Source organism: Urocitellus parryii, chromosome 14 (assembly GCF_045843805.1).
Source record: "Urocitellus parryii isolate mUroPar1 chromosome 14, mUroPar1.hap1, whole genome shotgun sequence".
Lineage (NCBI taxonomy): Eukaryota > Metazoa > Chordata > Mammalia > Rodentia > Sciuridae > Urocitellus > Urocitellus parryii.
In genome coordinates this window covers 67,205,862-67,229,435 of record NC_135544.1, presented here as the reverse complement: position 1 = coordinate 67,229,435, position 23,574 = coordinate 67,205,862, and the positions used below count along the sequence as shown (strand labels likewise).

At 37.3% G+C, this 23,574-nt stretch overlaps 1 protein-coding gene across 1 annotated transcript; it reads right to left on the bottom strand.

Annotated features, from left to right (window-relative positions):
* Positions 1-227: 227 nt before the first annotated feature.
* Positions 228-22,792, bottom strand: LOC144250110 (uncharacterized). Its single transcript, XM_077792553.1, has 2 exons — positions 22,478-22,792; positions 228-2,818 (listed from the first exon to the last, which is right to left on the bottom strand). The coding sequence occupies exon 2, from the start codon at positions 2,516-2,518 to the stop codon at positions 1,508-1,510; it is 1,011 nt and encodes a 336-aa protein (XP_077648679.1). The 5' UTR covers positions 2,519-2,818; positions 22,478-22,792; the 3' UTR covers positions 228-1,507.
* Between the last annotated feature and the right edge of the window lie 782 nt (positions 22,793-23,574).

The window sequence follows — 23,574 nt, the reverse complement described above, 5'->3', positions numbered from 1 at the left end:
GAAAAGAGGTCTCTCATTAATTTTGGTATTAATACTAGGTTAGGTACATTGAAAAGATGTTGAGAAAATTACATCTATAATGGTGGAATCTCCCGATTCTTTGTTTTCATTTTTCCTATGATGCTTCTGCTATTGGTATTAGTATGTTAACTTTAATTTGAATTGTCCTTACAGTTTCTTAAAACATAAGACACTTAGAATTGAGGAAATCACATATAGTGTGTTTATTTCATAAACTGATATAAGATTCAATGAAAGACTTCAGCATTATTAATCAAAATTCCATTAAGTCATAATGTGAGATACAGTATTAAAATCTTATATAGCTAAAGGTTTTTTAACAATGAATTATAGGCACCCTAAGCAAGTATGTAGTTCTAATTATTCATTTACTTAACTTCATTCATTCATAATGAAATAGTTGATAAAAACCACACATCAGAGTGTCTTTTTTTGAAAAAATTGTTTGGTGAATTACTAACAATGCAGCGTGCAATTTTTATTTATTATTGGTTCATCATACCCACATCTTATCCACATAGTAACATTGTAATAATATTCAATACGTTGTAGCTAAAAACATGAAAAACCACTTACCATATTGTACAGATTATATAAATTTATGCATTTATATCTCTTTTTATACATTGGCCTATTTCTGGTATTTTTCTATAGCATTATAAAACAGACTAAAACAACAAGATAAAATGACTTTGAGTCTAAGGCCTCTTACTATGAGAGTACGTAGAACATCTAAGATTACATTTTAAAAGCCCTGGTATAGGTTAGATAGTAATGGCTTAGCATTTATGATTCTTATTTTTTTATATACTTCAAAGGTGATATCTTGTATTTCTTATATTCCTCACAGTGCTTAGATTAATGTATTGCCATTTACTTTGGTACTCAACTATGTGGAATTGATTCTGTTTAGTAAAACAAAAGCAAGAGTGGATCCTTAAAATATAGCAAAGGCTCTATGAGAATGTTTTGATTTTTAATGGGAAGAATTGCTACTGATCACAGAGGGAATTTGAATACATGGCTACATCTTGATGATACCCATTAATCAGAAATGGTCTGAACTGACTAGATCAAAACCATTAGAATACCATGAATAAAGAGGCAGATTAAAAAAAAAAAAAGGTTTGTCTTGCACCATTTTGAGTCTCCTATTAGAGTACAAATTATAGTATTTTTTACCAGGAAAAGGACTCAAAATCATGTAGCTGCATTTTAAGCCTCGTGTATTCACACAAGTCACCATCAATCATAATACCATTGTAGGTAGAGAAGTGTACATCTTCACAAGCAGAAAAATCAAATACAAAAAGTACCTCTTCATTTATGTCATACTTCTTTTAGCTCCCAGGTTACATATCTTTGGGCTCAAGATATTCAACCAGAAGAAAGTAGAGTTCAACCAATAGAAAGTGTGAGTTCTTCTGTGCCCAAAAAGGTCTGGTTTTTGACTAAAAGCATTGCCACATTATATACATTTGTAGGGCTACTCTCCAGTGTGAGTTCCTCTGTGGCAAATAAGGTATGATTTTCGACTGAAAGCTTTGCCACATTCTTTACATTTGTAGGGCTTCTCTCCAGTGTGAGTTCTGCTGTGGCGAATAAGGGATGATTTTCGACTAAAAGCTTTGCCACATTCACTACATTTGTAGGGCTTCTTTCCAGTGTGAGTTCTGCTGTGGCAAATAAGGTATGATTTTCGACTGAAAGCTTTGCCACATTCTTTACATTTGTGGGGCTTCTCTCCAGTGTGAGTTCTGCTGTGGAGAATAAGGTCTGTGTTTTGACTGAAAGCTCTGCCACATTCTTTACATTTGTAGGGCTTCTCTCCAGTGTGAGTTCTACTGTGGCGAATAAGGTGTGGTTTTCGACTGAAAGCTCTGCCACATTCTTTACATTTGTGGGGCTTCTCTCCAGTGTGAGTTCTTCTGTGGCGAATAAGGTCTGGTTTTTGACTAAAAGCTTTGCCACATTCACTACATTTGTAGGGCTTCTCTCCACTGTGAGTTCTGCTGTGGAAAATAAGGCCTACTTTTTGACTGAAAGCTTTGCCACATTCTTTACATTTATAGGGCTTCTCTCCAGTGTGAGTTCTGCTGTGGAGAATAAGGCCTTCTTTTTGACTGAAAGCTCTGCCACATTCTTTACATTTGTGGGGCTTCTCTCCAGTGTGAGTTCTGCTGTGGCGAATAAGGCCTGGTTTTTGAATAAAAGCTTTGCCACATTCTTTACATTTGAAGGGCTTCTCTCCAGTGTGAGTGCTCCTGTGGTAAGTAAGTCCTGCTTTTTGACTAAAAGCTTTGCCACATTCTCTACATTTGTAGGGCTTTTCTCCAGTGTGAATTCTTCTTTGGTAAATAAGGTTTAATTTTTGACTAAAACCTTTACCATATTCTTCACACTTGTAAGGCTTCTCTTCAGTGTGAATTCTGCTTTGCTTAATAAAGATTGATTTTTCTTTAAAAACTTTATTACATTCTGCCCTTTGGTAAGGCATCTCTCCAGTGTGGTTTCTTCTGTGGTAAATAAGAACTTTTTTGTTGTTGTTTGTTTTACTAAAAGCTTTGCCAAATTGTTTATATTTGTAGGGCTTCTATCCAGTATAAATTCTCCGGTGGTGAACAAGGCCTGATTTTTTATTATTTCTGTTGTTCACTCTCACTTGTAGTTTTCCATATTTTCTTTTGCTGTAAATAGTCAAGATCACAACTTCTATATTTCCCACTTATCACTTTGTGAAATATATGTTTTATGCCCCTCTCTGGTGAATATTCTTGGGTATCATGAGGAGTCATGGCTGAAATAAACAAAAATATTTTAAAAATCAATGCCAATCAATGCATAACAATCAAGTATAATAAATTGATTTTTATATTTTTAAATTCATGTGATATGATTTCTTTCATCGACAAATACATGTTTGTTTATTTCCTAAATATATCATGGTATTTTTATACTATATATACAAGGTAAAATGACAAAATGTAATGAATTAACACAAAAAAGAATAAATTAACACAATCATTATTTTATGTAATTATCAGTTTTGTTCTTACAAGGTATTGTATTCCTTCTATTAGCATTTATGAAGAACATAATACACTCACCATGTAGTAAAACAAAACTCTTGACCCTCTAATGCTCAATAAAATACAAATATGTGAATTTGACTATAATATCAACCCTACAAAAAACACAGTACCTGGTGAGCAAAATTTTACTCACTAAATTTCTGACTTCCACATGTGAATCAAATGCTCATGCAACTTAATCTCTGCCTGCTACATTTCACTTAATGCAAAGTAGTGCATACATTTCTTATAACACTTTAAGAGACAAAATATTTTTACAACTAAATAATAATAGTATATAAGTACAATATTTTTACTCATTTGATCATTGATGGGCACATATATTGAGTCCCTAGCTTTAATACTGAGAACAATGTGTGCCTTAAACACAAAAGCAGAGGTATCTCTTCAATTTTGTGATTTAATTTTTCATGGATACATATTTAGCACTGGCATTTCTGGATCTTTATGTCATCCAACTTTTAATTTTTTATGTGTGGTGCTTGAGATTAACTCCCCAAATACTATATCACTGAACTACAACACAAGTCTTTTAAACATTGTTTGAGTCATGCTGTTTCTAAATTTCTATGACTTCCCTCAAACATGAAATACTTTTCATGGCCTCCCAATTAGCAAACATTACAAGGATGCAGCACTTTTCTTGCCTATTTTTATTTATTTAAAAGTTTTTATACTTTTTTCCCAAAATGGACTATATAATCTACTGTTGGCTCCTTTAATGAACAAATAAAAATAATAAAGCAAATATAAACAAAGAGAAGCATGGCTTAATCCAAGTGACAAAAAAGAAAAACAAAATTAAGAACTGAAAATTAGGATACTGGCAGTTATGAATTACTCAAAGAACACTAAATAACTATTTATAGAAAGTTTGGAGGGTAAAATTGAGACAAAAATATTAATATAAATAATCACAAATTGAGTATGTGAATAATTCTTTAGGAAAAAAATGAGAGCATCATTCCTAGTGTGCAAAGCTGAAACTCTACCAATATGGGAGAGGCTTATCAAGCAGGACAAAGTTTAAGACAAGTCTAAGCAACTTATGAAATACTGTAAAAATTAAAAACCTAAAGGATATATAAAGAGAAGTGGGAGATATTGAATGAAAAGAATCCAAGCATGCCACAATAAAAAGCAATGATCCAGAAATTAAATCATTAATCAAAATAGAAAATAAGAAATATAGAAAACAAATTACAAAGTAGAAGTATAATGAATTTTTCACTTCAAAATATTTATTATTATCAATGCATTATTGCACAACACAAAACAAAAGAAAAAAATTACTAACAGGAATGAATCTAAAAAAAGAAACTGCCAAGTCAGTTCCAGCAGAGAGCATGGAAAGAAACCAGGCATGGGGCTGGGGATGTGGCTCAAGCGGTAGCGCGCTCGCCTGGCATGCGTGCGGCCCAGGTTCGATCCTCCAGCACCACATACAAACAAAGATGTTGTGTCCGCCAATAACAAATAAAAAAAAAAAAAAAAAGAAACCAGGCATGATCTGCTCCTAGAGGCCCTATTGGTTTAAAGATGGATAATTCCCCTGCCTTTATATATCATCTTTTTACACAATTTTTAATCAATAAGAAATTTCAATAAGAAATTTCTCATAATCCTTTTGGATAAGATTTGTTGAGTGAGAAAATTGTATCTTAATACTTGCCTTTTAAAACAGAATCAAAGATCTAGCCTCATATTAATATGCATTAAATATTGTTTTATTTACAGTTAATGTGTTCAGTATACAACATAAAGTTAAATACTCAAAATTGGTCATCTGCATTGAATAGGCATTTTATCCTCAAACAGCCATTACCAAAATAATTAGGTAAAATATAAGATTACACACACACACACACACACACACACACACAAAATTAAATAAATAAATTAACAAACAAACAAACAACCAAACAAACCCTCATGAGTAACAAGCCCTAAAATCAACAGCCTATCTCATGCATGATTACAACAAATGGATTTGGGGTTCTCTCCTGATAATTATCTCAGTCTTTACTACACAATCTGGAGACATGCTGGACTTATGGCACATGGAAGCTCACAAAGGGCTTTAGAAAGAAGCTGAAAACACCTTACAATGATGGAACAAAAATGCCCAGGTTTTCAACTGCCGATATAAGCCTCACTATACTAGTCAGTGGGAGGTGAAGGCTAAGCTACCACAGAGAGACCCTCTGGCCACAAGACTCTGGAGAGGACCAGGAGGAGTCCCTAGCCACGACTGCCAGTTTCCACCATTGCCACTCCTGTCAGTTTAAGCTACCTTCCTACCCAGTCTCAAGATAACAAGGCACACTTACCATTTCCTAGCTTTCAGGGTTCTCAACATTCTCTCTCTCTCTTTTTTTTTTAATTGGTTGTTCAAAACATTACAAAGCTCTTGACATATCATATTTCATACATTAGATTCAAGTGGGTTATGAACTCCCATTTTTACCCCAAATACAGATGGCAGAATCACATCGGTTACACACCCACATTTTTACATAATGCCCTATTAGTAACTGTTGTATTCTGCTACCTTTCCTATCCTCTACTATCCCCTCCCCTCCCCTCCCCTCTTCTCTCTCTTCCTCATCTACTGTAATTCATTTCTCTCCTTGTTTATTTTCCCATTCCCCTCACCCAGATGCCCTTCAATAGATGAATGGATAAAAAAATGTGGCATTTATACACCATGGAGTATTACACAATCATGGAATTTGCAGGGAAATGGATGGCACTAGAGCAGATTATGCTTAGTGAAGCTAGCCAATCCCTAAAAAACAAATACCAAATGTCTTCTCAGCATTCTGCCTGTGATTTGTTTTCAGTTTCTGCATAGCATAGACACCTGGGCTCTGGATCCAGCATAGAAAGCCTACAAAAAGATTGAAAAAAATGGCGGGCTCCAGACAGGAAGGGAACAGAAGATTGTGGAAGCCCTCCCCATCATCACCAGCTGCATGAGGATTGGACACTTCTCACCTAAGAGACTGATTGGTCAAGGCTTCAGGCACTGCCTCCAACCTGAGCCAAGTGGGTGCAGAATCAAAGGCTGAATGACAGGCTGCTCCACTGTCATTGTTAAAAGACTACAGATCAGGGCTGAGGATATAGCTTGTTTTGCTTATATAAGGCCATGGATTCAATCCCCTGCACTACACACATACACTCCCGCCAAAAAAATTAAGTAAAGGATTTTTGGGTAGAGCCCTTCCCTAGCATGGGTGAGGTACTGGGTTGAACACCCAGCACCACATTAAAAAACTAACCAACAAACAAACTACAAATGGTATTGTGTCCATCTACAACAAAAAAAATATTAAAAAAAAATAAAGACTGTGTATTGGACTTGTGCCCCTTCACTACAGAACCCATAAACATTTTTATATATAATTTATACATATGTCTTCAGACAGTGTATAAAATTCTCCCATGTTGGCTTTTCAAGTAACTTATATTACAGGTATGCTTCACAACCCTGAAATCCTCCCCACATCACTACTACTACTACTACTACTACTACTACTACTACTAATTATTATTATTATTATTATTATTATTATTATTATTATTATTATTATTGGGTCAGTGAATGTGGTTATTTTAAGGCAAAGTTTTCTTCCAATACTAGGACATATCCCAGAGGAAAGTGCATTGACACTTATAACTGTTTATAAGGTTAAAGCAATTTTTGAATAAATCTCTATATTTTTATTTATGAAAATGATATCACAATTTTAATATTTTTTTAACTTTTCTGTTCTTTGTCTCATAAAAAACAGTTTGAGCTTTAAACTCATTAGCAATGTCCCCATATCCTTCCCCCCAAAAAAGTGACTCACAGGTATAATTCAAATTATTGAGACTCATAAATTTTGGATCCGTTATTTTAACTAGTGAAGTCTATAGATTTTCTTTTTATTTTCACCCTTAAAATGAAGCCCACTTTTTATAGCTTTCTTAGTGTGTGACTGACTTCTAATATTCTGCATATTTTACCCCCAATTCTGATCACTTTGGACTATTGATGTCTTGATGGAGGGGATCTCAAAATTGTCATGCACACGGCAGGAAATGGATATAGTAAGATGTAAGACTGGAGATTGCAGAGTATGTAGATTTTGCATTACAAAATAAGTATTGGTGGATTATATGCGAGTAGGGAGAAAAAGAGCAATAAAAAAAAGAAAAACTTGAGCAGTAGAGGGGTTCATATGCCACAAGTCTACAATGATGGTATGAATGTAGAGGGGTAGTGTTCTTGGAAGCAGCAATAAAATTTGGGGGGAAAGAAAAAGTTAATTTTTTGCAGTTCCCAAGTGAGAGAGCCAGGTGAATGGGTTCTGTGTTCAACTCTTCCCACCTAGGAGTGGAATTTATAGTTCACAGGGTATGTCTCAGTAAGTAGTAAAACACCATTTCCATGTACCTTTACACTTTGTCATGGCTACAAGCTGACTTTGACAATTCCAGTCACATTACATCTTTGCACTTGTTAGTTATTCATTTATTAATTAATTTATTCCATTATTTATTTCTTCCTTTATTAATTCACTTTCTTTAGTTGTCATTGTTTTTAAATTACTGGTGATTATATAATTGCATAAATATTCTGAATGTTAACTTTTTCTTAAATATTGTTTTATATGTTTACTCATACATTTACTTTTCATTTAAATGTTTTTTCCTTGGCCAAGCATGATTTATATTAGACCTTTATCTTTGTTTATTTAGACTAGATAAAATCACATTATTCCAAATAATTCAAGGATCTATCATCTTAGCAGAACCCTAATCACCCACTAAAGTTGACCCAGTCTAGGTCAACTTACAGCTGTGTCAAAACTCCTCTTTTTTTCTTATACAAAACTTAATAAAGAATTTCTCTCTCACTTTTATATATTGGAGAGTAGACTAACTTCCCCAAGAAGTAGTTAATAACCTAGATGAGTTTTCCAACTAGCTCACTATTACTTTTGAATTATTTACATCCTTGACACTAAGAGTGTCACTGATTACTTTTTATTTTTGCAAGATATCTCTCATATTACAAATTGAAATCAGATATGCTTTTTTGCTATGAAACACTCTCAGCCTTTAATAAAATATTCTATAAAGCAAAAGGGTTTTGCTTATTTTTTTAGAGCCTCACTAAGTTGCTAAGGCTGGCTGACTTTAATCTAATGTTATAGAAGTTATACATACGTACCATTGTATACTCACCAGGAGTGTATACACAATAACAGTAAAGCAAAACTGAATGAAAAAAATGGAATGAATGAATGAATAGATAAATAAATAAACAGATGAAAAAGTACAAAGATTTTATGTGATTGGAATTGTCAAAGGTTGATTGTGGCCACACAAATTGGTAAAGCTAATTGGAAATGGTTTTATACTACCTACTGAAACATTCACTATGAATTATCAATTCCACTCTAAGGAGGGAAGAAATAAACACATAACCCATTCATCTGACTCTTTCTCTTGGGGACTGTGCCAGAGTTTCCTTCTTTTTTTTCTACCTTATTTCTGCCTCCAAAGAAACTACCCCTTGCCCTCATGCTACCATTGATCCACCATTAGACTTTTTAAATCTGAACCCTTGGGTTGGTCATTCTTTCCCTCTTTCCTTCACAGCACTTTTTTTCTCTACGTTTATTTCACAAATACATCCACCAATCTCACATCCCAACCCATCCCAGTTCTGCCTTTTCCATGGATTACTTTGAGATCCCCTCCACTCAGATATCAATAGTCCAGAGTAAAGTCAGCTTAGGGTGTTATACATGCAGGTTTTTAGAAGTCATTTACATAACAATAAGCTTATAAAAAGTGGGATGTATTTTATCTGAGGTTAAAAAGAAAATCTACAGAATACACTGTTTAATTGAATTGTCTAAAATTCATTAATCTCAATAATTTGAAAAAAGAAATCCTATAAAAAGGAGAATAAAGAAAAGAACATAATACAAAAAGTGACAAATTTGAAGACACACCAAATGTATATATCCAAAGAGTGTCATATATTGGTGTTTTCAAAAGACAAATTAATTTGAAATAAATGTGGTTAATGTGAGATGTAGTAATCATTTTTTAATTATATATAATGGTAGTATATATGTATATCTAAAAAATGCATCTCATATAATTATGAGTTTACATTTCAAGAAATGAATGCTACAGTAATTTTTTTTTTTAATTTTGCTAACAAGTTTGAGTTTGCACATTGGTCTCCTTACTGGGCTGGGAGCAACTTGAGGCCTTGTTTATCCTGTGTCTGCTGAGAAGCTTGACACCAAACAGGCCCTCCATAAACAACCTCTAATGGTAAATAAGTAAATGCATGAAAGAAACAATGAATAGATTCTTTGCAAGAACAGCTGTGCTGTAGAAAGGAGTGGACCTGGGATGACTTCAGGTCAGAATTCAAAGTCAAGGCCCTGCATATCAGAAGCAAATCTTACCTACAATAATTAGATTGTAAAATGCTAGACTTTTCCAAACCAAGGTACATGCACACAGTTAAATCAGCAGTATACAACTTGTCTGAATATCTGCAAATTGTGGGTGTTTCTACAGCTTACTGTGGCACCACCTCCTAATGACTTATTATCATGTATCCTAACATGAAAATGACAGACTGGACTAGTCTCTTTGAGAACTCTGTTTGTCCAAATGAAGTATCTGGAAATATGGCAAAGCTTTTTGAATTTGATGAGCTGAGTGGCATTGGGGGCTTGCTTCAAGCAATAAACCCTCTATTTTCTTTTTCCCAAAAGTGTTTCCTCAATATTAAATTGGAATTAATTGGCTTTGGATAGGGACCAAGCTTTTTGTTTAGAAATCTTGCCACACCAGGTGGGACTCCAGAGAAGCTCACACTTCTCTTACTAGGGACAGCTTAGCACTCCTAGCAACTGTACTTTCATTCCAAGGATGTAAGATGTTGAGAGATGACTCCTGGAAAGGTGGGAGACAGGAAAGTGTATCTGGGGTTAGACTGAACAAGATGAGTTATGCCTTTAAGTAAAGAGAGAGACTGAGGGACTCTCAGAAATTACCGAAAGCCCTTTTGCTTCAGAGAACTGCCACCTTCTTTCCTTGCACTGTAAGGTTTGATCCATCTTTGACTACTTTAAAAAAAATAAAGACAGAAAGAAAGAAAAAGAAAGAAGAAAGAAGAAAGAAAGAAAGAAAGAAAGAAAGAAGGAAGGAAGGAAGGAAGGAAGGAAGGAAGGAAGGAAGGAAGGAAGGAAGGAAGAGAGAGAGAGAGAGAGAAAGAAAGAGAATATAGCAGAGTTGCCACACAGAAACCCTTGATTTTACACTTCTGGTTTCCAATTGTAAGAGCATCTGATACACTATTTGGGAAATTTTTGGTGCCACTGATGTAGGAGTCATGGTTAAATAGGAGTTGGCAACTTGAATATATTTTTCACTACCTGGTCTGTCTGGTTTGTCTGTCATTGTGATTTTGTCTGTATCTGTTTCTGGCACTTAAGACATTGGTTATAATGTGTTTATCTTATAGATTGTTTTTTGACAACAGTCTTGGCTGAAATGGTCACCTATAGATGTAAACATGTCTAAAAAATATGTTTTACTGTAACAATCTGGTCTTTGAATGGTTTTCTGAAATATTGTACAATCTTGCATTTGGGAATTGGTTTGTCAGAGGTAAAATAATTATTAGAAACACTAGCAATTTAGATTATAGGACTAAAAAACATGTCATGAGATAATTTGTAAGAAATATCCAAGTTCTCTCTGTTCACATAGTTAGCCTTCACAAGACAGTTTAAAATCTCCCATTACTGTCCTTGTGCTCAGATGTAATCAATGTATTCTTTATATTGAGATATTTTAGAACTTGTGCCAAATGCTTGACATCACCTGATAAGATGTTATGCTATTACTTAGCCAAATTTTAGCCTTAAATGCCCCAGGTATTTTTCTTCTTCTTCTCTGTAGGGAGACAGAAGCCAATTTTCTCTTTAATACAAGTGCCAGGTTTTCTGTTCTCATCTCTTACCATAGACCTCTTAAAAATATCTAAACAGCCTATTACCAAAAGGTTTACTCTCCCTCAGTTACAAATAGGCTTTGGAGAGAGATTTAACCTGTTTGTCACTGAGAGAAAGACTAAACCTAAGAATGGTCACACAAAAAAGTGGATCTGCTCAATAGCAACTGGCTTATCTCAGTAAGAAGCTTAACATTGTAGACTTGTTCTCAAAGGTAAAAGAAAGTAATGTACCATAATTTTAGACATTCAAACCTGTCCAATTACCAACTCAGAAAAAAAAATGCTTCAAATTCCCTAGGCCTGACATTTCTGCTCAAAAAGGCAGTTTTCCCTAGCTCATTCAGGACCTCTGCCAGGACTTACATTAAAATGCAAATAGAAGCTCACTAGGAGACTGGTCTCAGACACTAGAAAAAAAGTAAAAGTGTCTCTTACCTGAAATTACAACTTGCTTAAAGACACTGTGTTATGCTCAAATTCAGACCCCCAAAAGGCCACCAGAGACCAAGATCAATGTAAGCAGCAAAGAGGTGTTTATTGAGAGCTAGCTGGGTCCTCCGTGCGCACACACAGCAACTGGTGATGCTGAGAGGCCCTGAGCCCAGGGTTTGCAACAGTTTAATACACTCTTTGAGGAAGGCAGGGACTTCACATACATCATAGCCTCTCTTAGCAAATCATCACACACCACGGGAAAATCATAAAACAACTCTAAAACATAATTAGCACATTCACTGGTGGGAAAAAGTTGGGTAGGGGTAATTGGTTACTACAAGAGGGGGATTCATTTGAACTAACTGTTTTAAGCCAAGAGGGGTGTTCATGCTGAACTACATGATTTCCCAACATAAACTACTGGGAGGGTCATCTGGCAACCCAGGTATTTTCCTGTCTCATGCTGATTGGTGGCTGTTAGGAGGTTGCTATTGGTCCCCACCTAGCCTGACTGAGTCAGGGACACCTGGCAACAGCAGATCTCTCCTGTTATTTGTAGATAAACAACTTAGCAGGGTGGGAGTGTGCCTAGGAGTGCTCTCTGGGTCTTTCCAAGGACAGAGGTCAGGCCCCCTTTCATGGACAGGCTTTGCTCTGAGATAGAGGCTGGTTTTTCAACTGCTGCATCTGAAAGTACTTTGGCAAAACAAAAAAATTAAGAAAAAATTTTTAAAAGGCTCACATCTACTGTGTGGAATAGGAAGATTTGAGACAATAAACATAAATGTTAAAAACACATTGGGGGGGGCTGGAGATGTGGCTCAGCGGTAGCGCGCTCGCCTGGCGTGCGTGCGGCCCGGGTTCGATCCTCAGCACCACATACCAACAAAGATGTTGTGTCCGCCGAGAACTAAAAAATAAATATTAAAAAATTCTCTCTCTCTCTCTCTCTCTCTCTCTCTCTCTCTCTCTCTCTCTCCTCTCTCACTCTCTCTTTAAAAAAAAAAAAAAAAAAAAAAATGGGCTGGGGATGTGGCTCAAGCGGTAGCGCGCTCGCCTGGCATGCGTGCGGCCCGGGTTCGATCCTCAGCACCACATACCAACAAAGATGTTGTGTCCGCCGAGAACTAAAAAATAAATATTGAAAATTCTCTCTCTCTCTCTCTCTCTCTCTCTCTCTCTCTCTCTAAAAAAAAAAAAAAAAAAAAAAAAAAAAAAAAAACACATTGGGGGGCTGGGGTTGTGGCTCAGCAGTAAAGCACTCACCTAGAACATGAGAAGCCCTGGGTTCAATCCTCAGCACCACATGAAAATAAATAAAGGTATTGTGTTAAACTACAACTAAAATAAATAAATAAATATTAAAAACATTGGTCTTCAATGTTGCAGGGTTCTACATGCATGGATTTGAGCAATTACAGATAGAAAATATTTGGAAGAAACATGCTTTTGTTCTGAACATATACAGACTTTTTGGACTGTCATTATTCCCTAAGTAATATGATCTCACATATACAACATATTTATACTATATTAGATATTATAAATAATCTAGAGATGATGGAGAGTATTTGGAACAATGGTCATAATTGATATGCAAATATTGCCTCATTTTATATAAGATAGTTTAGAATCTGCAGATTTTGGTGTCCACAGGGGGTTCTGAAGCCAATTTCCCACATACACCAAGGGACAAACAAATATCCAACTTACTATGATATTGTGTTGTATCGTAGGGTGGTAGGACAAAATTATTCAGCCTCTAAATTAATATAACTGTATTTTTGCCTTAAATTTTTAAAAGAAACAAACAGCCTCTCCCAAGTAGGAGAGTAATATTACTACTTTATATAAACACAATTATGTTTTTCTGAATTTTAAATAATAAAAATTATGGAATACCCAAGGTAACAATACTTTGGCTTTACTGAATATGGAGTGAAGACAGAGTTGGAAGCACAGTCATCTCAAAATTAAAGAGTAAAAATATCAAAGCTGAATTCCATTCTTGATCAGTATTCCAATAGCTATTAAGAGATAGGAATCAGGAGTCAGATTTCAAGATGCCAAGATCTGTAATCTATAATCATTTTATTTTTAAATAAAAAATGGAACTATGTTAACTTCTGCTACTCAGAATACACAATCTTGATATCAACTGAATTCTTACTTTTAAGGTCAATGTTCAGTCCTTACCATTCACAAATAAGACCTGATTTATTAAGTTCCCTGCTTTGTATCTCTAGAGTTGATCAAAGCACATTTTCTCAGTACAATATGTATTGTTCCAAGTGTTTCATAAACATTTTTTTTGAGAGTTTACAGGAGTGATCTGAAATCACTTCCAGATTTCATCCTGAGTCAGTTATTCTTAAAAGGAAATAGAGTTTATCTGCCATTATCACTTTCATTTCCCTATCACAAGTCTGATTCTAATCTGTCTCTCTCTCACACACACACACAAAATCACTGGCAGGATTGTCAACAATAATTACTGGCATTAAATTCTAGGCAGGGCAAAAAGGAAAAAAAAAGAAAACAGGCACAATTTTGTTTCTTAGACATGAAAATTACAGGTCCACACAACAGCTGAACTTTCATAAATGTCTTTTAGCCAATAAGAATAAATCTCAAGACTTATCAACCACCTAGCTCTACATGGTGCTCCTAAATCTATATTTCCTAATGAAATGATCCATCCAGTGCCTGCTATGCATGGTCACCTGTATGCATTCATTCACAGATGTGCCAAGTGCAGTAATGCTAGGCTCTGGAAAGTCATACAAAGGAAATAACCAGTCCCTAGAGGGAGTTCTATTAGTAAAGGAAGTCAAGTGAATAGTCACAGAAACATAACATCTGGACAGTCACAACCCAAACTAAGCTGGTCTAATGGGAACTCTGTTTACTTCCTGAATTCTAGTCTACTCATTTGTGAACCTTGTTCTTGCACAGAAATGCTGTCATCACAGGCTACCCAGGCCACAAGCTTCCGGGGCATTCTCAACCTTCCACTTCAGATCTTAACAACTGCCCAAGCCAGCTTGAATTACCAAAGAGGAACAGATGGCTCTGCTCCACAATCCTTCCCCACTTCTGAGAATGCTAGTGATGATGGCAGCAAGTTCCCAGTAAAGCTTCTGCCTGAACAGGGGGAACGAAACCCAAGGCTAAGAGTGTTCTTGGGGGCTGGGGTTGTGGCTCAGTGGTAGAGCACTTGTCTAGATTCTCAACACCACATATAAATAAACAAAATAAAGTTCATCAAAAACTTTAAAAAATAATATAATTTTTTTTAAAAAGCACTCTTGGGATTTTAAAAAGCACAGCTGGGAGGAGACCCTCTTTCCTCCTTCTTGTGGGAGAGCCTGAGAATGGCCCCTGCTCTGTCACTTTTAACCCACAAGGGCCTAAAATAATGCTGGCTTCTATGGCATTTCATTTCTTTGAAACCTTCTTCAGAAATATTTCTTCTTCAGTAATCCTCCTTTTAACTTATGATGGTTGATTGCAGACAAGCATCCTAATATGCATCTTCTAAACATTTCCAGTCTGTGTGTCCACCTCTATTATCAGTGCCCTAGCTCAGGTCCTCATCGGCTCTCATCTGGACTAATCCAACAGGCCCATAAATGTCCTATCCCTATTCCTCACAACCAGCATCTGTGGTACAGTAACAGGAAGGACCATGTTCCCCACACACACCCAAACTCATCAATGGCTCTCCATTATTAAAGAAAGATCTAAATTCCCTAACAGGACTCACCCAACTCTCTATAGACAATATTCTCTCAGGCCAAACAGCTGTTCCTCTTTGACCTACATTTTTCCTCTGACTACCCAGAACTGCTTGGGTTTGGGCTGGGGCTCAGATACACACACACACACACACACCACTTAATTAATTAGTAAGTAGGATGTTTCCATTCTTGAAAACTTTGAAAACCTGGAAAAAAAAAATAGCTTTCTTCAGGCTTGCTTCTAGGTATCAAAGTCATCACATTAATGTCTACATTTCATTACATCAATATCCCTAAATATTGCTGTTACAAATAACCAGTGCCAATGTACACCGCACACACAGCAGCAAGTGTCTGAAAGAATAATCACAGACTATAACAATAGGTTCTGGTCACCCATGCATCTCTGCAGGCAGAGCACCAGCGCTGACTCCCTGTGAGGCTTTCTTACCCAGGCAGTGCTCCTCCTCCTCCAGTGGTACCCTCCACTACCCTCTGAAGAAATCTGTAGCCTGGCACATGACCTCTTGTTCCTTAAGGACAGGACCATATTCCAAGCATTTCTGGATCTCCAATCCCAGTGAAGTCCTCAGAATACATTAGACACCTATAAATGTTTACAGAATAATGTGTACATTCTGAGCTAAGCAGAACACTCAAAGACATTTTCTGATTTTTTTCTGCATATCAGGATAGAAAACTTGGACTTCTACCATTAAATTTGATGAAAATATTTAAAAATACAAAATATTTATTAGTATCTCTAACCCATTGTGTGGTTAACCAAATGATCATTTTTTTCTGTAAAAAAAAAATTAATGGGAGATATTGAGAAATAAGATTTTTTTTTTTTTGAGAGAGGGGAGAGAGAGAGAGAGAGAGAGAGAGAGAGAGAATTTTCAATATTTATTTTCTAGTTCTTGGCAGACACAACATTCTTGTTGGTATGTAGTGCTGAGGATCGAACCCGGGCCGCACACATGCCAGGCGAGCACGCTACCGCTTGAGCCACATCCCCAGCCCAAGATGTTTTTTTTTTTTTAACTTATAGAAAATTTCAGAGAAAACTGCATAAGCAGTCAAAAAAACTGGTAAATTGAACTTCAACAAAAAACCTATTTGCTTCTTAAGAAGTACAAAGACAATTTATAGAATAAGAAAAAATTTATACTTCACATATCTGATAAGAGTACATTTGTGTATATCCAGAAAACATAAAAATCATTACAACTCAACAAGAAAAGGACAGCTCAATTATAAAATGGGCAAAAAATCTGAATAGGCATTTGTCTAACAAATATAAACAATGGCTAACAAGTCCACAAAGATGTTAAATATCATTAGTTATCAGAAAAATGCATCAAAACCACAATGTGATGTAACTTAATACCTATTAGGATGACAACTATGGAAAAATATCATGGCAAAGTATTGGAAAGGATATGGAGAAATGGAATCTTCAAACAATGCTGATGGGAATGTAAAATGGTAGAGTCACTTTATAAAACTGTCTGGCAGAGTTTCTTATGGCCCATACATTTTACTCCTAAGTATCTACCCAAAATAAAATATGTCAACTCAAAAACTTGTACACAAATATTCACAGCAGCATGATCATAAGAACCACAAAGAGGCCAAATATACATCAACTGATAAATGGATAAACAAACTGCAGTGTTTCCATATAACAGAACACTATTCAGCAATAAAAAAAAATAAAGTTCTGATCTGTGCTATCTCAAAAACAAGCTAAGAAGCTAGATACAAAGGGCCATATATTGAATGATTACATTTATATAACATGTCCAGAACAAATAAATCCAAAAATAGAGAAAGGAGATTCATAGCTACATGGAGCAAGAGTGAGTAAAGAGTGACTGCTAAAGGATATGGGTCTTCTTTGGAGATGATGAAAGTATTTCAGTATTAGCAGGGTAAGCACACAACTGTGTGAAAACACTAAAACTCAGTGAATTGCACTTTTAAGGAGTGACCTTGATGGTAATGTGAGTTATCTATCAACAAAGCTGTTATTTTTTTTAAATGGCTGCACAGTCATATAGTAACATCTCTGCACAAGGGTCTGGTTGAATCACTCTGCCTGTGACAGGATAATGTGTCATAAAAACATGCAATCTGTTCAAATGGAGAAATAATCTATGTACCTATCAATAAATCCCTATTGCAACCATCCACAAAACCAGATCCAAAGTAAAAAGAGCAAAAAACAAAAGAGCATGCAACTCACAACTGGCTGGCAGGTTACAGAATGAAACTAACCAAAGCCTACAAAAAGAAAAATGTTTATTAGGATTGCCCACTTCTTTTTGATTACATAGATTTAAACAAGTCAAAATACATTATACTCATAAGAAAATCTTCCAGCATCTTTATTAGCACATAGCAAGGAAAAACAAGCATTCTCTCCTCTAACAAAATTAACATCCCACAGAACTGTTTGTACTTGGCAGCATGAACATTTCATTTCAGAGTGCTGCTAAATTAAACAAGCCTATGTTGTATTGAACACAATGAGCAGGAAACCCTGGCATCATTAGTTTGATGCTGAAGAACATTAGAAATAAGGAGGATAATATGAATGATGGCAGTGGTGGTGACAGAATAGCATTACTGTCAGTCTTTTCAACATTTCCATTATCTAGAATACAACAATGGAAACATTCTAACAACTTTCTTTCTTTTTTTTTTTTTCTTTTGTGGAACTGGAGATTGAACCACACAGGAGTGCACTACCACTGGACTACATCCCCAGACCTTTTTATTTTAATACAGGTCTCACTAAGTTGCTGAGGCTGGCATTATACTATCAATCTTCCTGTCACAGCCTCTGAAGTAACATACAACTTTCTAAGATTCTACCAACACCCTTCTCTGTATGCATAAGAAAGCACTGGAACTTAGAGATAGAAAGATCTGAATTCAAGTGATTTTTTTTTTTTCAGAGAGAGAGAGAAAGAGAGAGAGAGCTTTTAAATATTTAATTTTTAGTTTTCGGTGGACACAACATCTTTATTGTTTTATTTTTATGTGGTGCTGAGGATGGAACCCAGCACCCCATGCATGCCAAGCAAGCTTGAACCACATCCCCAGCCTCAAGTTTTTTTTGTTGTTTTTGTAAACCTGCTAGCTACATGCTCAAGGACAAATTTCACAATTTTACTGAGCCCTTGTTGTTGTGAGAACAAAATAAAAGTAATACACACAAAGAGCACAGTGCAATGCTCAATCCACATGCCACCACAAAAATCCTCACTGTTCACAACTCTTTACATCAAATACATGCCAGGCGAGCATGCTACTGCTTGAGCCACATCCCCGGTCCCTTGTTAGCAGCATTTGTTAAAAGTTTTATACTACATTTAAATAGATATTAAGACTTTATTACAGGGCTGGGATTATGGCTCAGTGGTAGGGTGTCTGCCTGGCATGTGTGAGGCACTGGGTTCTATCCTCAGCACCACAACAAACAAAGAAACAAATAAATAATTACAGCTATTATGTCCATCTACAACTACCAAAAAAAATGAAAAAAAGACTTTATTACATATTAAATGAGTTGGATTTTGTGCATTTGAAACAGTGTTTTTCTATGTTAGGCATAAAGTTTAATTTAGACTGGGAGAGTACATGATCATTTGATTGGAACGTTGGGTAGACAGAGAAGTTCGGTATTCCTGAGCAGAATTTGAGGCTGTGGACTCTGAGATGAAACAGCTTTGCAATCAGGGTGGTAGTACTGAGCTGCAGTAGGAGGAGAGATGCTAAGTGCTCCTGAACAGTGTAGATGAAAACCCTCAGGGCTTCCTTTTATAGACTCTGCAACTGACCAGGTCTCCCCCAGGGACACTGTTAACTCAAAGTCTTATGGGTGGAGTTTTTGAAAGTGGAGGGAAGAACAGTAGCTCTGGGGCACAAGGTCCATAATGAGCTCAGAGCCTAGTGAAAATCCTTAGGGATATCCCAAAGTTCTGCATGTCCCATTCCCCTGAGAAATTTCCTCCCTCCTAACCCTGAAAGTTTTGTCCAGTGTGTGGCATGATGCAAATTTGTGTGGAGCTAGGCAGAGCAAGTCTATTACTACAGAATCTAGATGCTGTCTTTAAATAGACATCAGCATGGGAATATGGCTGAAAACCACTATCCCCCTCCGTACACCTTATGTGTAGCAGTGCAACTGGAATTTAACACAGTCTTTTTCTTCTTTGGTTTGTTTAGAGAGGACACCTACTTGAAGATTGTGTATGTGTATGTTAAACCCCATGTGTTTTGTTTTAGATATATTTCAGTCTGTTCTAATATAACAAAGTTTTTCAGTCTGAACATTCTAGCAGCCATCACTCAAACACTAATTGCTGTCAATGGGAAAAGATATCTTCCCACATCTTTTTTTGGTCCTTGAAACCATCCCACTTTTTTTTTTCTTTTACCTTAAGGACCAATTACTGACACTTTGGAATTATAAATGTACAAAAAACACATGAACAGAGGGTTTACAGGAAAAAAAAAATACAGCTAGTTTAAGCATAAGATGCTCAGCCTCATTAATAATGATAGCAATGCACGTTAAAACTACTCTATATTGATAATTCTCATCTATCAAACTGTTAACAAATTCAAGGGTTGTAAACACACTACATTGGAAAGGCCCCAGAAAAATAGGAACTCTCTCATACACTGCAATCTGCCCTCTTGTATCTGTGATATTCATACTGGATTCGACAATCATAAGTGAAAATATTTTTTTAAAAATTGTCATACTGAACACATACCAACTTTCTTCCTTGTCATTATTCCATAAGCAATACATTGTAACAACTATTTACATGGAATTTACATTGTATTAGGTTTTCTAAGCAATCTAAAGATGATTTAAAAGTATGTGCAGGATGTTCATAGGTTATATGCAAACACTATGCTTTTTTATATGAGACTCAAGCATCCTTGAATTTCAGTATCCACAAAGGGGTCCTCAAACCAATCCTTCATGAATAATTAAGAGAAACTGTACTTATGGGAGTTAAAAATGGTGCAACATTTAAGAAAGGAAGTATTTAACAAAATTATAAATGCACTGCCCACAGGTGCAGCAATTCCACTTCTAGGAGATGTACCTGCACATGTATAAAATGATATGTATACAAGATGTTTCATGACAGTATGGTCTGTGATAAACCTAGAGACAACCCAAATACCCACCAGGGGGAATGGTTAAGTAAACAAGGCATTAATAGACACTGTTTAAATATAGCTGTGTTTTTTTTAAGTGTTTTCTATAAACAAATATTATATTCTTTCTAAATAAATACTAATAGGAAAATATCTCAAGAGCATATAAAGAAAAAGGCATGAGACAGAATTACTTACATTGTATGCTAATTTTATATAAAAAGAATATAGTACACTGGCATTTCTCCTACTCTAAAAGGAAACAATTGACATCTATGGGAAATAATTAAAGGAGGTTATCTAATAAAGAAGGGTAAAGGTGGGGGGGGGGGCAAAGCAGTTAGAAATCAGATTTTCCCAAGCATGCCTATGTCATTTTAACTTTTGAACCATAAGAACGTGTTATCTACATTAAAAGAATTTTTAAACATTAAAAAAAAAAAATACTTACAGAAAGAAGAGAAAGAGACATCTATAGATAAGACTTAAAACCAAGCTTTAAAGAGATTTTTTGCTCTGAAATTAGATGCTGAAAAGCAATCTTGGTGTGGTCATCGCAAAATATATATATATGCTTTTCCCCCCTTCAATCAAGTAAAGGATATGATAATCTGTTTTTAAAAAGCTATTTGAAGGAGTACGAAATTAAGAAAGAGGAGAAAAATGTACAATGAGGAAACTTTAGTATAATGGTTCTCCAAGTATGGTCCCTGTACCAGCAGCATCAGCATCATGTGATAACTTGTTAAAATTAAAATTCTCAGGCTCCCACCCACTACTGAATCAGAAACTTTGTACTAGTCCAGCAATCCTGGTAGTACCCTCAAGTCTGAGAGTCACATATCTTGTCTGGTGCTTTCCACAGGTTCATGTACACCACCAGTCTGCATTTCAAACAAGCTCCAGGATGCTTCAGAACCACACTCACACTTGGATAAGCAAAGCTGAAGTCCTCCTGGGGAAAAAAGGTATATAACCTTCATATGGTTGAGTTTCCTATGAAACCAGTCCTCAGTATCAGAAGGAAAGTCCTTATACAGGCTTCCTAGCCAAGAGAGATCATGGAGCTAGATTCCCAAGTAAACTGTGCACACAGAGAATAAATGTTTTCAAATACATTCTTATAAAAACTATAACAACTATGAATCATCGAAATTCAACTTAAGGACGTCTTACTTGGAAAAAAAAAGTATAAGGGGACCTACAAACTTTCAGAAATGGGGGAAAAAAAACAAAAGTAATCCATATTCCATAAATTCTGCTTGTGTTGTCTGAACAACTTAACCTCAAATGCATTAACTACCCGCCATGTGCTCTCCATGGAAAAGCACCAAGAAGTTTGTTCCCCTCAAACCCTTTTCAAAAAAATTGTAGTCATGTTTATGAACACCAGTCTTCCATTTGTTTTACATGAAGAGAAAGATCTCTATAGGGAACTTCCGAATAAAGAATTCTGATTTAGCTGAGCTCTGCGCGCACAGGCCAAGGCCTCGGAGCAGCGCCTGCGCGACCCGAGCTCCCCCAGCCCTCCCCGAGCCCCGAGCTGCCCAGACCTGCCCCCCCCCAATCACTCGCTAGGCCCGCTCAGCCCCAGCCCTGCCACCCAACCCCAGGCCCGGTGGTGGCCGCTCCCGCGTGGAGCCACCCTGCGCCCTGAGCCCGCAGCGGCCCCTCACCTTCCTCTTCCCCGGTTCTGCGCACCACCACTACCAGCCCACTGGCCACCATTTAGGTGGAGTGGAGGAGGCCCTGCCGCCCACGGGCGCCCAGAAGGCCAAGCAATCAGTGCGGGCGGGTGGCGGCAGCAGCGGGGGCAGCGGCAAGAAGAACCAGCTGGACAAGTACACACTCAGCTGGTGGTACAGACTGTGGGATCTGCAGTCTGGGCAAGCGTGGCGCCATCTAAATGGAGGCCAGGAAGGTAGCAGTGGTTCGATCAGCACAGAGGGCGCACCTACCTCAAGTGCTCCATGCAAGTGCTGGTGCAGGACGACTGGCTGCTGCAGGTCAATGGCAAGGGTGCCCAAGACTCCTTCCAGTTCAACCTCAAGAAGCTGGAGGCCTGTTAGGGTGCGCCCCCCCCCCCCACAAGCCGCAGACAAGCCCAAGAAGCCAGAGGCGCCGCCCCCTGGCCTGCCAAAGGCTCCACAGCCGACAAGCGACCCGAAGGCAGTGCTGCCAAGGACAAAGGCAGCAGCAGCGTTGGCGGGGCGCGAGACAGTGAAGAAGGTGGCCAAGCCCAGCGCCCCCAAGGTGCCCAAGCGCGCAAGTGTGCGCCGAGCCTCCTACGTCAAGGCCTGCCGGGCTGCGGGCTCCCCTCCCCCAGGCTGCTGGGCCCTCCCCTCCCCTCCCCTCCCCTCCCGTGTGGGAAGATTTTTGAAACAGCCTGGGTGACGCCCTGAATTTCAATCCTGCTTGGCAATGGCTGTCGCCATGGTTACCGCCTCCCAAGGGGTGCCAATGGGGTGGGCTGGTTGGCTAGCTTCCAGTGGCCTGGCCCCCTCCCTCTTGCTGCTCTGGGCTCGCAACAATTGCTCCAGGCCCTGGGGCAGCATGGTGCTCCCCTCCTGGCTGTGGGCCTCCAGGAAGCCACAATAAAAGATTGTTGACTTTTGCAAAAAAAAAAAAAAGCTAGTTTAGACTGAAGGATTTAGAAGTCAAAAGTGGTGTCACATGGCCTTTAATCTCAGAAGCTCTGGAGGCTGAGACCGGAGCCAACCTCAGTGATGGTGAGGCACTAAGCAACTCAGTGAGACCCTATCTCTAAATAAAATATAAAATAGGGCTAGGTATGTAGGTCTGTGGGTGAGTGCCCCTGACTTCAATCCCTGGAACTCACCCTCCCGCAAAAATAAAGGATATAGAAATCTGAAACTTCTTTTTGCAAGTCACCTTTGACTAGCTTTGGGTGCTAAAAATTAACCAATGTGCTGACATTTTTTATATACTTCCTATTTCATTGCCTCTGAGATGCCATCACCTTTAAGACATTTAGAACATTCTTATTCTATTGTACCACTCAGAAGAAAAATTGCCATATGGTTTCAACATGCCA

Bases quoted from the DNA above. Each gene is read 5' to 3' on its own strand.
- LOC144250110 (XM_077792553.1), bottom strand. From the start codon at position 2,518: ATGCCTTACCAAAGGGCAGAATGTAATAAAGTTTTTAAAGAAAAATCA.